Below are 16,951 nucleotides of genomic sequence, written 5' to 3'. Positions count from 1 at the left end.
ATAATATAAAATTATTATAATTTTTTATAAAACAGACTTATCATTTATTTGTTTTGTATGGTCGTAAGTAAAGAAATAAACGAGTTTATAATATTGTAAAGTTATATATTTTGGTAAAGTGTTTTCGATTAAACGTATTTATTTAAAAATATTGAAGACAGTAACATCCATTTTGAAATTTCATATTGCGTTTTGAAAATTGACATGCATAATGCAATATGCACATTTCATGCATTTAGTAATTAAAATTGTCTTTGATTTGCTTAAAACAAGGCTGTACTAGATGTAATATCTTTTTTTCGTTACAAATTAATTAACAAAAAATAGTTTGCAATTTATGTTTTTATATAAAAATAATAGCGTTTCGACTTTGCGTAGGTGCAGTATATTAAGAAAGAAAGTAATATGATATATGTATTATTAATAATAATGTATTATTATGAACATATTTCAAATCACTTCGGAATGAAGTGGCTTCTTAGCGGTGAAAAAATCTTTAATTCCGGGGATTACCCCCCGTACTTACAACAGAAAAATTTTACCTCTTTATAATATGAATTGGAGATTAATATTATACATTACATCATTACACAAGTTTTAAATATAATATTAAATGAACTTATTTTAATTTGAAATAGGAATGTAATATTTCACCAGTATACCACATTAATATAATACAGATAGCCGTATAGATAAGTATTATTTTTGTTATTGTACTCTTTTGACCTTATATTTACTTAAATAAATATTCCGTATTTGCTTTAATACGAAACACGCATAATCGCCTGTTACAAAAAAATAGCCAAAGACCCAAAACACTTAAATATATTAATTGCATTTAGAAAAGAAAACACCAGATATAATTTTCTTTACTTCTCCTTTTTTATACCATAAACCAAATGCTGTTTTCTTATCTGATGATGCCTGGTATCCAAACGAAATCCTTTTTAGTTGTATATTAAAAATATCTAGGTAGGTTAATAAGGATGATTTTTTTTTTGTATTTTGTAAAGAAGGCACTGGTTACCTACACCAATAAAAAAATAACAGATTTATGAAATCGGTTAATAATGTATTCGATAGAATATTAGAAAGGTAGTACGTGCGATCAACCTCTTCTAAATATAAGTACTTAAATGGCCCTTTATTGGCTTTTTAATATTTTAAAACTTTAAAAAAATAATTGGAACAAACTTATAGAATAATAAAACATCATGGCCATAAAACCATCGACCTTACAATAGGTCTTACATAACAATGATACACAATGGGTACAGAAAGTTTTATCGACATATGAGTTTCACTTCCCTACATTAGGTTATATTATATCTCAGTGATCATTGGCACTTTGGATTGTAGTGACGTCCGTCGAATTTTCAAGTAAGTTTGTTTCGTTTCGAGGTTATTTGGTTAAGGGCTGTAATTAACGATTGGATTTCTATATGGATCAGAATTTTGAAACGAGTTGAAATTGTATGTTGCTTGGAGTTAAGCTATTAATAAATAAATATAAACAATCTTTAATGTCTTTATTTACTTTGAACGATTAAATATAAACTGAAAAATTTTAAAAATACAGCCCTAATGATGACCCTAGATTCTGATTTTTATAGATTAACTACATTGGTAATATTCTTTATGTTTTATAAGTTCATTTTAACCGACTTCAAAAAAAGAGAGGAGGTTATCAATTCGGTATTTTTATAAGCAAATTGTTACTTTATACTCCGCCATTTAAGAAATTTGGTCCTGTTTAAATTTAATCTGTTTTTTTTTTACACATAACATTTAAATAATGAAACCTAAATTTGAATTTTTACCTGCAATTGTGTTTGAATACTTACATACTGTATAAACAAATTAGTTTTAAATTATCTCTGACTCATGTTAGATTAAGGTTGTACAAGAAACCGGTGTAATTACCCATAGACATTTTATTATACAACCTATAAGGTTGAGTCTTTCAAGGATACAAAAACAATATTGTTTTTACGTTAAATAAAATAAACCTCCTCTACATTTGGTTATACAGTATTTAAAGCTTAATTCGATTACATATAAATGGATACGGTAACAAAAGATGGGTATTAAAAAAAGGGTCAAATAGACACGCTATGAGACACGTGATCAAGTTAACGAACTTGATGTTACGATAGTGACCATAAAGCTGCGAGCACACGTGTGTACCTATGATATGTTTGTTTGTTTACAATATAATAAAATGTAAACAGACTACAAACTGTCTGTAAAATATATAGGTATATTATTAAAGTTTATATATGAACACATATTGTTACATGGCCCACGGCATAATGTTCTTAGATCTTTTGCTATAAAATTTATTTTTCATAGATGTTTCATAAAAAAAAATTATATCTTTATTTAACTTAGTTTATATCCAACATAAACTTGGTTTATAAATAACAAACAATTTTATTTATTTTCCAGAAAGATGAAGATCTTAATAATTCTAACGATTGCGGCCGTGACATCGGCAGATAAGCGATGTCACGGCATAGATGTTGCCAATAGATATTACAATTTGTACATTATCAAAGACGGAATAAACAATATACATGATTTGGTTCTAAATCGTAACGACAATACAGCATTTTTTACATTCGATGACATATCTAAAACACCAAGAAGACTATTGGGTCATTTAAATACAGAAACAGGTACAGCCACTGTTATTCAAGGTGTACGTAACGCAACAGCCATTGCAATTGATAATTTCAACGGTAAAATATACGTCGGTGGATCAGACGGTCTCTATAAGATAAACGAAATGAAAGTAGCTGAGAAACTGCCCATACAAGACGACATTAAATCGATGCATTTCAAAGATAATTTATACTTTATCAACCGTAGAAGAGAAGCTTACAAATTTGAAGATGGCTTCGCGACACTGGTTCCCGAGCTACGTGGTGTTGAAGTCGATAGCTTGGTTTTTGATGACGATAATAATATATTCTTCACACAGAATAGTAAATTGTTCAGAATAAAACTAAACACCCGAGCTATAAACACACACGAAAGTTATTTAACAAATGCCATAGCAACTGATTCGTATTCCAGAGTTTATATTTGTACGAGCAACGGTCTGTTCGTGTATAATAAATACAAATATGTTTTCGATAAAATTGCTAATTTGAATAATCTTAAAGCGATTACATTTAACAAAAAGAATGAGCCGGTATACGCTGCAGCTGATTACATCGTTAAGCTAAGTTTAAGTGATATTGGTTGTTTTGAGGATTAATAAATATTGTACTTAACACAGATCTGGTAATACTTAATAGTTATTAAACTGGTAATCCTGTTCTATTCATGGTGATTTTTTAATGAAATCACTTCTGTCTCTCATTGTGAAAATTTATTTAAATATTAAAGAGATAGTCCGACGAATAAGACTCCAGAGAGTGAGTATTAACCAAAGAGTGAGTATTTATCAAAGACATTCACTTTGCTATTAACCAGGAGCAGTTAACGAACAGAACGAAGATGATAACATCCTAATATATACTTCATGATGATTCTGTTGATGGCCTACAAGAAACAGTCGCATGTGTCTGTAACACTTACAAATCTCTTGAACATTTCGCCAAAAAGCAACAGAGTATTGCTGTGTTCGGCAAACATGTAAAATAAAATATTCGCGTGATCTAGAACATAGGTAACTGTATTAGCAGAAAACGCACACACTGTACCTTTGAAAATATAAACTATTACATATATAGGAATTAAAGTTTAATTATTTGTACGGAGTATGTAAAATATTTATTACAAAAATGATTATGTCATTTCTAGCTTTTAAATAAAAAACGACAATGAGTAAATAAATTATAATTGTTGACATTGATAATTGTTTTCCATAATTTGTGAAATCATATCTTACCTTTAATTTTAAATTAATAAAATAGTATGACTGTAGAAAACGAAGTTATATATTTCGCTAGTTTCCGATAGAACAAAAACTATACTTTTTACTCATTGTAAATGTACTTTTAAGTATTTGGTTATTTCGTTACTAAATGAAACTAAAGGATGAAGGATTCTGTTAAGATGCCGCTTCATAATCGAAACTTTACTTTTAATGACGCTTTACGCAAAAAACTTAATTCATGGCAACAAAAGGTTTTTTTTGCAAGTAAATATTTTATTTAAATAACGCGATAATAGTTTTTCTTTGCCTTCCTCCTAATTTTGCCGCCGCTGAAAATTTGCCACTCTGACACTAGCCTAGAGTGTCCGTAGTCTACCGCAGTCCAAATCCTACAGTTAAAGCCTTCCCAATTCTGAAATTAAATAAAGAAATAGATTAACAGAAATATGTCAGATATTTTTTGTTTTTAACTTTTTTGTTGTTTATTTGTATGTAATTGCGACATTTTAATTCAGTGTATAACTATTTAGTATAAAAAGTTTTATATATCAATAACTAATACACATGTTATCATTGTTGTTTTTCTTATATTTTATAAAACACTCTTAATTATTATCTTTGGAAAGCTAGAATATTACTGACCAAAGAGTTTCAAGCCGTTCTATGTCATACTGGCTGAAAAGAAAAGTCGTGAATTTTATCGTGTCAAAAGTATAAGTAATCTTACGCGAATTTTGACGTGGGCAAAATATTTTGCGCACAATCACTATTGGTAATTGTAATGATAGTAAAAAAGTATTAAATAACATGGAAATCAAGTGGACACTGACGTCCGCCTTATGGAAGGTAAACATCAATTATTAATATATTTTAAACATTTTTACTAAAGAAGTATTCTTTAGAATATAAACGTTCCTGAATTGATCATATACATATATATCACGCTATTGAACATTGATTGTACCTGCACACAAGTCAACAACGACTTTATTTACAGCTGCGTCGGATCAATTGTGGATACATATAACAGATATGTATACATAGCTTAATTCGTTGCATAGATAATCGGTTTTATTTTTCGAGTTTTATAATACGAATGTTTAATCCTATCCTATTATTTTAGTTTTTTATAATTTTAAAACGAACAATGCATCGAACTAAGAAGAACTATTACTGTGTTGGAATTATAGTTTTTATTTTAACGTTCACGACATTATATTTATGGAAATGGCATGTGTGTGATGAACTCATCGAAGAATCTAACCTGTAAGTCTGTATATCACAATTATATAATACGAATAGGATTTTATAGGGTTCATATGTCACACAATTAAAACGATTTGTTTTTTATTAAATTAAAGGACCAAAGGAATAAATTGTTCTTCCATACAATGGTAACATATGTTTATTATCCAAACAGATATTGCCTATTTCAACACGCTGGGGTCATACATATAGTTAACTATATATATATATATATATATAGTCATATAATTTAAAATTTATGTTTTACATTTCGATGGACAAGTCGTTATAGTTTAGTAGCGTTCGCGATAGTATGAGTCGTAGTTTTGTTAAGATTTAAAAACGTAATAAAAGACGTTTATTATTTATAAAATAGAAGTAATGAAAATCTGTAATGTTCCACACAAAGGTAACATCTGCTTGGAGAAGAATATTTCGCCACACTGGATTGTTGGTATTTCTGGTTGTCTCATAGTCCCGTAGATTTCCTCACGACATTTTAAGCACACGATAAATTGTAAAATTATTTACGTCGAGATATAGCTACGATCTTAAGTTCACGTATTCTATCTCTGGGACATCTCAGCGAGTTAAATTCTACATTAAACAAATGGTGAATAAATATTCTTCACTTACGCTTATAATTACGTGTTATGTTTGAGTAATAAAAAAAACATTGAAACAATTGTTTGGTAGCTACATCAACGGTTAAAGTAAATATCTTACTGTTGGGCTACTTTTGGCACTGTTGCCACTCTTGGAGAGGAGAAGGTTTCATGTAATGTAATCATCAACAGATATCAAAGAAATTCCCATATATACCAAGATGATTCCGACGTAGGATGTCGATTCCCAGACGTATATCCATTTTCAAGAGTAGCGAAGAAGTACGACAGAATAATGCCGAAAGTTATCTGTGACGGCGAAGATTGGATCGTATGTAATGTATGTATGTAATTTTCTTTGAAATTCTTCATCACAGCCATTCAGGTGTAAAAGGAGAAGCAGGTGTTACGTATCCTCTCTGATAAGTGGAAATGGTAATTAACTCAGAAAATAAAATTGAAACGAGAAATAAACCAATACGTTTTATGAACCAAATTAATGATTCATATAATTATACTCGTATTACTTTAAACAATGGTCTTATTTTAGAAATTAATACTTACTCTTTTGAACGACTTCACTTTTGATTAAACAGACAATTTGAAAAACATGTTGATGCGAAATTATTAAAGATAATTATAGGTGCTCTACAAAAAATACATTAATAACCATCTCTTTAAATATATACATAAAAATAAAATCAAATAAATATACATATATATAAAAGGAAAATATGTACAACTTAAGCAGCTGGTACACCGCGGCTACGTTTTCATAAAAAGAGACCTACAAAACCACATAGACTCGAAAATTAGCATCGTCAATCGTAATTACGGACGTTTAGTCCGACAATCGTCTATCAATTTTACCGTAAATCGACCTTAAAAAAGATCCCTTAACTATTCAATATAGCCAAAAAAGCAAGTAACCGCGAAAGTGTCCAATCACCATACTATCATTGCCAGCATTGGTCATTGTGTACCAATCATTACAGATGTCCATATGCCAAGTAGCGAAACATATTCTCAATAAGATGAAAGACATAGAATGCCATTACAGAGATATTAAATATATAGACGATCACAAGTACGTGATAGCGCCTGCTGTGAAAAAATATAACGATGGAAAATACATTTTAAATGCGAGCGATTGCTTCAAGGTTTCGTGCTTCGGATACGATAGATATGGGTATGAGTTTCATGGACATTTAAAGTAAAGAGTAAGACTACAAAATGTTAGACTACTGGATTAAAGCCACTCTCTCTGTCCCTCTCTCTCTCTCTCTCTCTCTTTTGAGGCATTTAGTAGCTGATTTCAAAATGTTGCTTCAATGCCTGTCAGTAGATATATGAAAGATTATCTTCGCATGCTGGTTTCCTTTCACTGCCGAGGATTAATTAAATAATTAACAGAAATTAAACAGAAAAAATCCTTTATCAAAATTCAGTAATTTTTGCTAAACTTAGGAAGCAACCTTCTGTTGTAATTCACGTATTCGGCACATCGGCAATTTATAAGAAAGATTTATCAAGAAACAAAATAAAAATTAATACAAATAAATTTAACTTACTTCGATACTTATAATGCTTTACTGTGGGGTCATATGATGGTCACTAGACAAATCTGACTGTTTTCTTGAACACCTAGTGGTTATTTTAGTTGCTGACTAAGCGCGAAATGATTTGGCTAAGATTTAAATCTAGATAGGATAGGTAGGATAGGAGATCCAAGATGATCCAGTTTCAATCTCCTCGAAGATGTATACATAATTTAATCTATTCAGTTTTAGTATATTATCAAAAAGATGGCATGGTTACAATTGTGGTATACGTCCCATCGAACCTCCTCCATCACCTCCGGGAAAAGGGAGTGCAATAAATGTTTTAATACTAGGCTTCGATTCTGCATCGCGCAACGGATTCATTCGGAAAATGCCCAAGAGTTATAAATTTCTGAAAGAAGATTTAGAGGCGGTGTTTCTTAATGGGTAAGGACTTTTTAATATTATCATTGACCCTGACGCATAATAAATTATCTATCCATGTCTTACCAATAGTGTGGAGACTTAGATATATACATATATATATATATACATCTCAGCTCACATATGATTGTTACATACATAGTTTTCTTTTAGATTCTATGTCAAATTCCTCTTTCAATATAATGTTAAAATAATTAATAATTCAATAAGTTATTAATACATAGTTTTAAAGTTAAGCATGCATTTATTTTTTCAAATCTCTACCAACCTAAATGGTAAATGACTTTACAACCTAAGATAACAACAGTTATCATTTGTACCAAGTAGTAAAGTACCATGGTACTGTTGGTACCACGGTACCAACATTAGCAACAATGCTTTATGAGAATGTAATCAAAACTAGTAACAGCACAAGTCGTTAATTCTTAGAAATATATTGATTTTTATTTGTTAATGTATTATTTGCCTTGGTTTGACCATGCTCATATCTTGGATATGCTTCATCCCCATTCAGTAAATAAACAAAAAAAATATACCTCCTTTTGCTATAAATAAATTTTAGGCTGGTTCAATATTTTTTTGATTCTAGTCTCCTGGTATGTTTATTATTTAAAGCACTCATGATATTTATTCAATTGCATGTTAACCTTCAATCGACTCTTTTTTTTGTTTTCGTCATTTGACTCTATTATCCCACATTGACGTTACTTTTAATTATAACATTTACTAATAAGACTTATTATTTATTAGTGGGTCTCCCGCGAAACTCTGCGTTTATTCGAAAGTTTTTTAGGAATTTCGTAACCTATGACATATTGTTTTATTTTGATTTTATTTCATTGTAAACTGCAAGTTGGCGCCAAAATTAGGAAACCATATTTAAATGATATTTTTATTGTCAAATAATATACCTTAGTTCAGTTAGAATTGAATTTTGTCGAAAACAATTTACTTTAAATTTTTTTTATGTTTAAATTATTTTCTTATGCAGCCATAGAACTGCTCTCTAACCGGCTAGTAGCTTTTGCCGCTCTCTAAAATTAATTCTTTGTTAAATTGTAAATTTTTTTTTCTAGAATCCTTTTTAATTTGTAAACCGGTAACGTTCTTCCCCTGTTGGAAATGTTGTAATAACGAAAAACGAGCGTCATTATTTATTTAAATTAAACTGAAATGAAAAAACCATACAAACTTAGATTAATGTGTACTGAATCTAATGAGACCAACATTGTCTCATTTCGTAATAGTTTAAAGCAGTGAAAACGCTATCGCCCGAATCAATTATTCCAAAGGAAATGTAGGTGTTTGTAAAACTGGCAACTCTCCCTCTGTCGTACGATACGGGTCTGGGCAAGCAGTATGAAACATAGCTTTTTTGAAAATCCCTACTCACGCCGCGTGCACCTCCTCGCAGTCCTCATACATGTTTTTATCTAACGACATAAATCTTTAGAGTACTCCAGCTGTGTTCCATAATACAACGTTTATAGTTACATCTTTGTTCACAGTTATAATATAGTAGGGGATGGAACTCCTGACGCTCTCTTTCCGATCCTATCCGGTAGAACTGAACTGCAGCATCCTTACGCGAGGCAACGGTATTCAAAAGACATTTATCTCGAGCCGGATTTGTTTATTTTCCACACAGTTAAACAGTATGGGTAATATATACACACATCATTTTAATTCCCTCATAATTTACTTTTATTTAGTGTCAATTTTTGTGTAGATTTTTTGTTATAAATAATAAAACATATTCCATTGAAATCATTATTATGATAATGATTTCAATGGAATTGTTATGACAATAATGACAATAATTGTTATGACAATTTGAACATAATTTTTTAAGTTTAAAATCTACAAGTTAATTGATAAATGTCTATAGTTAACAATAATAATAAGCGATCAAGTAAATGATACAGGTAAAGGTGGAATGACGGACTAGCATTTAGCATTTTTTTTTTTTGACGGACTAGACAGGACCTATATCTTTGACTACCTGGACTATAATAAATAAATAAAATATAGATGTACTGTTGTATTCCACTTTATCGTGCAACATAGGTTATAATGTAATAAATTAAGTATCACCATTGAAGGGTAATGATGATGTCATGTTAATACAACTAGCTACGCCCAGCCACGCCTACAGAGCGATTCTGTAAGAATACACTTTATATCTCTCTCGTGTAATGTTGACAATCGACTTTCGGTAATACGACATTTTGATAAACGTACCCTAAAAAATGTATAATAATTATATGTTACAGAATACCTCTACTTTTATGAAATTAATAAGGAAGTAACTAAATAAACGCGTATTTTTTCGCAATATACGAAATAACTAGTAATTTTTTACATATGTATATGTTACAAACATACGTTGCCTTTAAATGAACCGCGCTGGGCTTAAGCCTGCTTTTTTGGGAAGGTTTGACGCTAGTTCCACCATGCGGCTTCAATGCAGGTTATCTGGACCCATGTGGCAGATACGATATTTTCCTTTACTGACAAGCACGAAGAAATAAACACAAATTATTAACATGAAAATTCAATCGCGCTAGACCAAGTTCGTACTCATAACCCTTATTTTTTGTGTGTGCTCTTGAAACCGACTTGGGACTAACCCCGCAATTTTTGGAAGTCACCTCGACTCCATATTGATGTCAAACTTCTATTCTAGATATCAAACAGCTTACTATGAAGACATGCCTTGGATAGGGTCATTTCAATATCGATACAATGGGTTCAATAGACGTCCCGCTGACCACTATCTTAGGTCTTTCCTTATGGAGGAAACTAGCCATGGTTCTAAATGGTGGAAAGGGCTCCACAGGAGATACTGCCTGGGGGCGACACCGCAGTACCTGTTTTTATTAAACTTGGCCAGACAGGTGGGTAATTTTATGTTTACATTTATTTTTTGTAAATAAAGCTTACCAGCTATTTTGACACAGACAGCTAGCTTGCTCCTTACCGATTTCATCAAATTGATTCAATTCTGAAAGCGTAATATACAGACATACAAATATACACAAAAAGACTTTCACAATTATAAGATTAGTCCAGATTTACAGGCTCTAATTAAATAAATGTTAATTACATCTATATTATATTTTAGTTCATGGACCTAAACACAAAGCGTTTTTGCTTCACATTCATAGCTGATATATCCCATGATGACTTCAATCTTATATCCACTGCTGATGATGACGTAGTCGACTTCCTGGACAATATGAAGCAGAGTGGGAAGTTGAAAGACACCTTGCTTATTGTTATGGGTGATCACGGGCCTAGGTAACTTGAACGTATCTACTTTTTTATAGCAATGGTTTATATTTTATGAGCCGTCTCAAAGATGTTTCCGTTGAGTAAAGTCTTATTATGGAAATTATTTCATGATTGGGACCCATATATAGAATGATTCATACATACATACATTAACAGCCTGTAAATTTCCCACTGCTGGGTTAAGGCCTCCTCTCCCTTTGAGGAGAACGTTTTTTATTTTTTATTTTATAGGGGGCAAACGAGTAGGAGGCACACCTGATGGAAAGTGATTACCACCGCCTATTGACATCCGCAACACCAGGGGGGTTGCAGGTGCGTTGCCGGCCTTTAAGAAATAAGTACGCTCTTTTCTTGAAGGTTCCCAAGTCGTATGGGTTCGGAAAAACCGCCGGTGAAAGCTGGTTCCACAGAGTGGTTGTGCGAGGCAGAAAGTGCCTTAAAAATCGCGCTGTTGTGGATTTACGGAAATCTAAGTGGTGCGGGTGAAATTTAGCAATTTGACGAGATGTCCGAAGGTGAAATTCAGCTGCCGGGATTAATCCGAACAATTCATCGGAACACTCCCTTGGAAAATTCGTCATCATCATCATCAACATCTCTACGCAAAGCCAAAGGATCGAGCAGATCAGAAAGGGCTTGATCGTCAATAATTCGAGCTGCTCTATGTTTCAGCATATTCCACCACGCTGCTCCAAGGCGGGTTGGTGGAATGCACATGTGGCAGAATTTCGTTGAAATTAGACACATGCAGATTTACTCACGATGTTTTCCTTCACCGCCGAGCACGAAATGAATTATAAACATAAATTGAGCACATGAAAATTCAGTGGTGCTTGCCTGAGTTTGAACCCGCAATCATCGGTTATGATGCACGCATTCTAACCACTGGGCCATCTTGGCTCATGGAATGATTCATGTGTCTTAAACTATCAATGGTTCGGGATAGTACTAATAGAAACCTAAACCTTTTTTGATTAAGGTCGACACATAAAAAGATATTTGAAATATTTTAACTTCAGATTTTCACCAATGCGTTCAACATATCAAGGCAAAATGGAGGAAAGGATGGCTTTTATGTCGATCGTCCTTCCTGAAAGATTAAAAATGGAAAGACCAGATGCACTCAAGTCTTTGAAGTCTAACGCTAAAGTACTCACAACTCCATTTGATATACACACAACGATATTGGATTCGATGGGCTTGAAGAATATGTCCAGTGATTTTATTGTACCGAATTTCAAGATACGGAGAGGATTGAGTCTTCTGCAAAAGGTATGTATGTTTATATAATATAGTATATTCAACAGGCCAGAAATGAAATGGTTATAAAAAAACACAAAAGAGAAATAAGTATAAAAAGCATGCTTGTATTGGCTTAGCTTAGGTTTTTTTTTTAAATGCCCAAGATTTCTTTTAAAAAGTTGATAATTTTTCTATGTTAAAATATCTAAATTATAATATACAGGGAAAATATATTCTACATAATAATAATTATTCAAAATATTTTTTTTATTGTTTGATTTCTTTTTTTGGCAAAAATGAAGATCGCCCGGACAGGGACTTGAACCCTGGACCCTTGGATTAAAAGTCCAATGCTCTACCGACTGAGCTATCCGGGCTCATACTATTAAAATTAATCAAGCAATCACTAAGCAATGCGTACCAATACTAAATATAATAAACAGAAACAAAATATACATGTATGTACTTTTTAAGTGTAGGCTCTGACAAAAACTAAAAAATCTTTTACAATATAAAAATCATTTAAAGAAGTTGAACTTTTCAAAAATTTCGACACGTATATGTATTGTTTAATGAAGGTATTTTTATGGTTTCTTTGTTTTAAATCACTGCTCAATGGTGCTGTATCACATAAACTTTTCTTCTATTTAACCGATCACAAAGACAATTATTACATATATGTCTACAACAACGTCGATGGTTGGTATATTTCTAATGTACATAATAAAACAGGAACACAGCTATGTATATACATGAAACGCCTACTCTAAGATAATCAGATGGTAAAGCTCATCATGACGCGCAGGACCAAAGGCTTTACGTCCTTTCCGAGGGACGAGACAGTACACAGCACACTTCCAAATTCAAGACATCGAACTGTTACTGAGAATTTTTCGTCAGAACAACCCAATAACTTTTTATCGGCTTGATTTGAACCCAAAACCGTGTCATCTGTTTCCTTATATCAAGTCACTAGACCAGCGAGACAGTCAATTTTTCATAATGAATTCTTTAAAATGTCTTTCCAATTCAAGATTCCAAAAACTCGTAGTTGTGACGAAGCAGGAATACTTCCGCATTGGTGCGTCTGTCTCAATATCAAATGGTACAATGTCCTTAAAACTGATAGAATGTACCAGAAAGCAGCGGATTCTCTCAGCGAATATATTAACAATATCACTGATGAAAAACGGTAAGTATTACTATTTAAAATTAACCTTTAGATGTAAATATTCACTTGCAAACATTTACGATATATTTGGTGTCGCGTGGCACAAATTACAACAATATTGTCTCCTATTCTACTGTCATTTAATACAACAAGTCTTGCCAACACCACAGACAACTGCACAGGATGTACCATAGTGTAGAAGTGTATATGTAAACATTACTTCAGTCTTCTGTATCCATCCATAGTGTATGCATAGTTTCTGGAGAAGGCTTGGATATAATTCTCTGAAGTAAGGTTACTCGTAAAAAGCAGTTAAATAATAATTGTACAATATTTTGACGTCCCTTACAGGATAGCCACTCGTAAGATAGAAGAAAGCCGACATAATAAGATCTCGAATTCTCGAGTTCCGATATTCAGTGGTCGCTTTGTAAGAATTGTTTGTTACGAAAGTTAGTGTGGGGAAGTAAAAAAGACCAGAATCATGTCTCATACAATATATATTTAAAGTATTATAAATGACAAAATAATAATGTCCATCTGTGTGTTGCTTTTCACGGCCAAAACACTGAACCGAATTTTATGATATTCGGTACGAAGCAAACTTGAACTTCAAGGAAGAAGATATTACTTTTTATGCCTAACATCTAACAACCAACTCTTAAAATGCCAGTGGAGCCGCGGGCGACAACGAGTACTTTATTATACAATATGAATAATATTCGATATAAAACAATATTGTATTTTTTTTTTTAGTTCACTGTGCGCCAAAAGGAAATTAACTAGTATAGAATGGGTGACGCGCGAAGATTTAAAAGAAAAATCTAGTAATAATTTGAGACCAAACGTGTACTATCAAATAATGGTAAAAAAATAAACATTTTTAGTATCAGTAGTTTAAATAAATACACGTTTTTATTGGTACTTTTACGTTCGTCTATACTAAGACCTTATTTTAGTTTATAAAAAAAAATGACAAGACTAAAAAATTATACAAATTATAATCACGTATTTATGTAACATACAAACTCTGTTTATTGATTCTTCTTTCACGACCACCTGCTCGCCTTGATTTTCTGCACAGAGATGTTTTTGATCTAGAGTGACAAGTACTTTCGAATTTTTTTCTATCGTGATCGATACGGATTGTGGTCGTTGCTGTTAAGGCGTTCTCTGATCTTTAATTTAATTTTATATATGTAAGTTTAATTTCAACTTTACTGTAATTGATAAATAGTATATCAGTTTGGTTCCGATCTTAAGGATATAGAATACACGAAGTTTAGTAAAATTGTAATCCTGATCTCATTTGCTGGACATAGGCCTCCCCCAAGGCGTGCCACTGACCCCGATCTTCGGCCCTTTTCTCCTTTCCACTTCCTACCAGACTAATACAGGCTGATTATGATGATATGATAGATCTCATTTGATTTATTTCATCTTATCTTTCTAATTAATTCAATTAAAACTGGGTTTCAAATACTTACCAATCGTATTCCTCAATTTAAATAGCTTTTGGAATTATACAATTGTGTGTATGTTGTATTTATAATTCATCTCGTGCTCGGCGTTGAAGAAAACCATCGTGAGGAAACCTGTATGTGTGTAATTTCAACGAAATTCTGCCACATGTGTATTCCATCAACCAGCATCCTCAGAGGGAGAGGAGGCCTTAGCCCAGCAGTGGGAAATTAACAGGCTGTTAATGTAAATGTAAAAAAATGCGTATTTTCTAGATCGTAATGAGTCCTGGTCGTGCGGTGTATGAAGGTTCTATGCAATACGACACAAAACTAGATAAGTTTGTTATTTCGGATAAAGCTGTTTCTAGAATTTCAGCGTAAGTATTTGTTTAAAATTAAACCGGGAAGACACAAGCATGTGAAATTTTTCAACCAAAAACAAAATAAATAAATACCAGCGTGCTGTCACCTGTCAAGCGATTTGCAGTCGTGCACTTCCCTGTGGAACGCCACTGCTACAGGCGTGCTAATTGAACTACACACTAAATATAGTAATTGAAAACTGGCACGCATGCATATTGCCTGTTTTAAAGGTTTAAATAAATATAAAACCGAAATTCATGATATTTAGATAAGGTTTTAAGACAGACCTTTTACAATGGTACACTTTTATACAATTAGGTACATATGCTCTAACTCTCTTAAGAGCCATGATTGCCCAGTGGTTACAAAACGTGAATCTTATCCAATGATTCTGAGTTCAAGCACCATTGAATACGCTTAATTAGTATTTATAATTCATCTCAACGGTAAAGGAAAACATCGTGAGCAAACCTGCAAGCGTTGAAAATCTGCCACATGAAACCCATTTAACACCATTGAACCCAATTGGGTTGTAATGGAGTACGCTCCAAATGGAAGCCCTTTGCCCAGCAGTGACTCATTAAACGCTGTTATCGTTCAATCTGTCTATCTTTTGATCTAACCGCCTTTATTTATTGGAGTTTTTTTCTTCAGATACGGCGATGAGCCTTCATGTGTGAGTGCGACACATCCACATCTAAACAAGTATTGTTATTGTAAAAACAAATTTTTCAAAGCCTTTAATTTGTTGAAATTTATAAATAATACTACCAATCTCAAAGTGTAAGTGAAAATTTATAAAATGTTCAATAAACTTGTAGTAATATACCTAATATTTTTAAATGTTTTTTTTTTTATGTGGACCTGAATGTAACGGAATCTTGCAGTACAATTTTCACCTACTTATCTTCGACAATGTAAAATCCGAGATCATATAAAAACCCTCAATATCATTTGATACAATTTTGTATACATAGCAAAAACAAATGAAATATATACTTTCAAAAACACAAAATTGCATCATATAGCATTATTTTTTATCAATAAATATATCAAGAAGAGGGGGGGGGAGTCCAATCCAACCGTTTTGGGTCAGACTCAATTATTTCAAAAAAACCAAAAATCTTTGTTCTATATTAAAGCGTTACACTAACTTATTTACTATCAATAATATCACCTCAGACCTGAGGAGAACCAGCGAAAGAAACTCATCACTTATTAGGTTATATATATTACCAAGTATCTGTTCCTCAGAGCAATATCTCTACATAGTATAACACAGTCGCTTCCCGCCGTCTGTGCACTGTGGTCTGTAAACTATACAACGGGTTTTAATGCGGCTTTCATTAAAAAACAGAACGATTCAAAAGAAAAGTTTATGTATAATACGTGCACATTACACTACAGAAATTCTGGGTATTCGTCGCACAAGAATCTTCAATCTTAAAGTTGTGTATAGACTTATACCCGCGTGAAGCCGGGTCGGATAGCTAATAGTAATACATGAACAAATCATACAGAACAAAATCAATTTAAGATTTATTTAAATACTCTTTTAAATATTTATTACTTATATACACTATTTAAAACTTTATTTTAGAACATGAAAATAACATTAGAATTAACTGATCTTCCTTATATATCAACGAATCGTACAAGTTATTTTAATATCGATAATATAATCGAATACTATTTTG

At 32.1% G+C, this 16,951-nt stretch overlaps 2 protein-coding genes and 1 non-coding gene across 3 annotated transcripts; 2 read left to right on the top strand and 1 right to left on the bottom strand.

Moving 5' to 3' along the window:
* Window positions 1-1,313: 1,313 nt before the first annotated feature.
* Window positions 1,314-3,284, top strand: LOC125073961. Its single transcript, XM_047685092.1, has 2 exons — window positions 1,314-1,380; window positions 2,449-3,284. The coding sequence occupies exon 2, from the start codon at window positions 2,453-2,455 to the stop codon at window positions 3,260-3,262; it is 810 nt and encodes a 269-aa protein (XP_047541048.1). The 5' UTR covers window positions 1,314-1,380; window positions 2,449-2,452; the 3' UTR covers window positions 3,263-3,284.
* A 3,486-nt stretch (window positions 3,285-6,770) lies between these two features.
* Window positions 6,771-15,425, top strand: LOC125073893. The gene is made up of 10 exons (XM_047684976.1): window positions 6,771-6,823; window positions 7,542-7,724; window positions 9,230-9,382; window positions 10,408-10,618; window positions 10,846-11,021; window positions 12,035-12,287; window positions 13,292-13,449; window positions 14,185-14,293; window positions 15,165-15,268; window positions 15,350-15,425. The coding sequence occupies exons 1-10, from the start codon at window positions 6,771-6,773 to the stop codon at window positions 15,423-15,425; spliced, it is 1,476 nt and encodes a 491-aa protein (XP_047540932.1).
* Window positions 12,562-12,634, bottom strand: Trnak-uuu. The gene has a single exon. It is a non-coding gene; the product is annotated as a tRNA-Lys (tRNA).
* Window positions 15,426-16,951: the final 1,526 nt, after the last annotated feature.

The sequence above is a fragment of the Vanessa atalanta genome, chromosome 26 (genome assembly GCF_905147765.1).
Source record: "Vanessa atalanta chromosome 26, ilVanAtal1.2, whole genome shotgun sequence".
NCBI classification, from domain to species: Eukaryota; Metazoa; Arthropoda; class Insecta; order Lepidoptera; family Nymphalidae; genus Vanessa; species Vanessa atalanta.
This window is presented reverse-complemented; position numbering and strand designations above follow the sequence as displayed.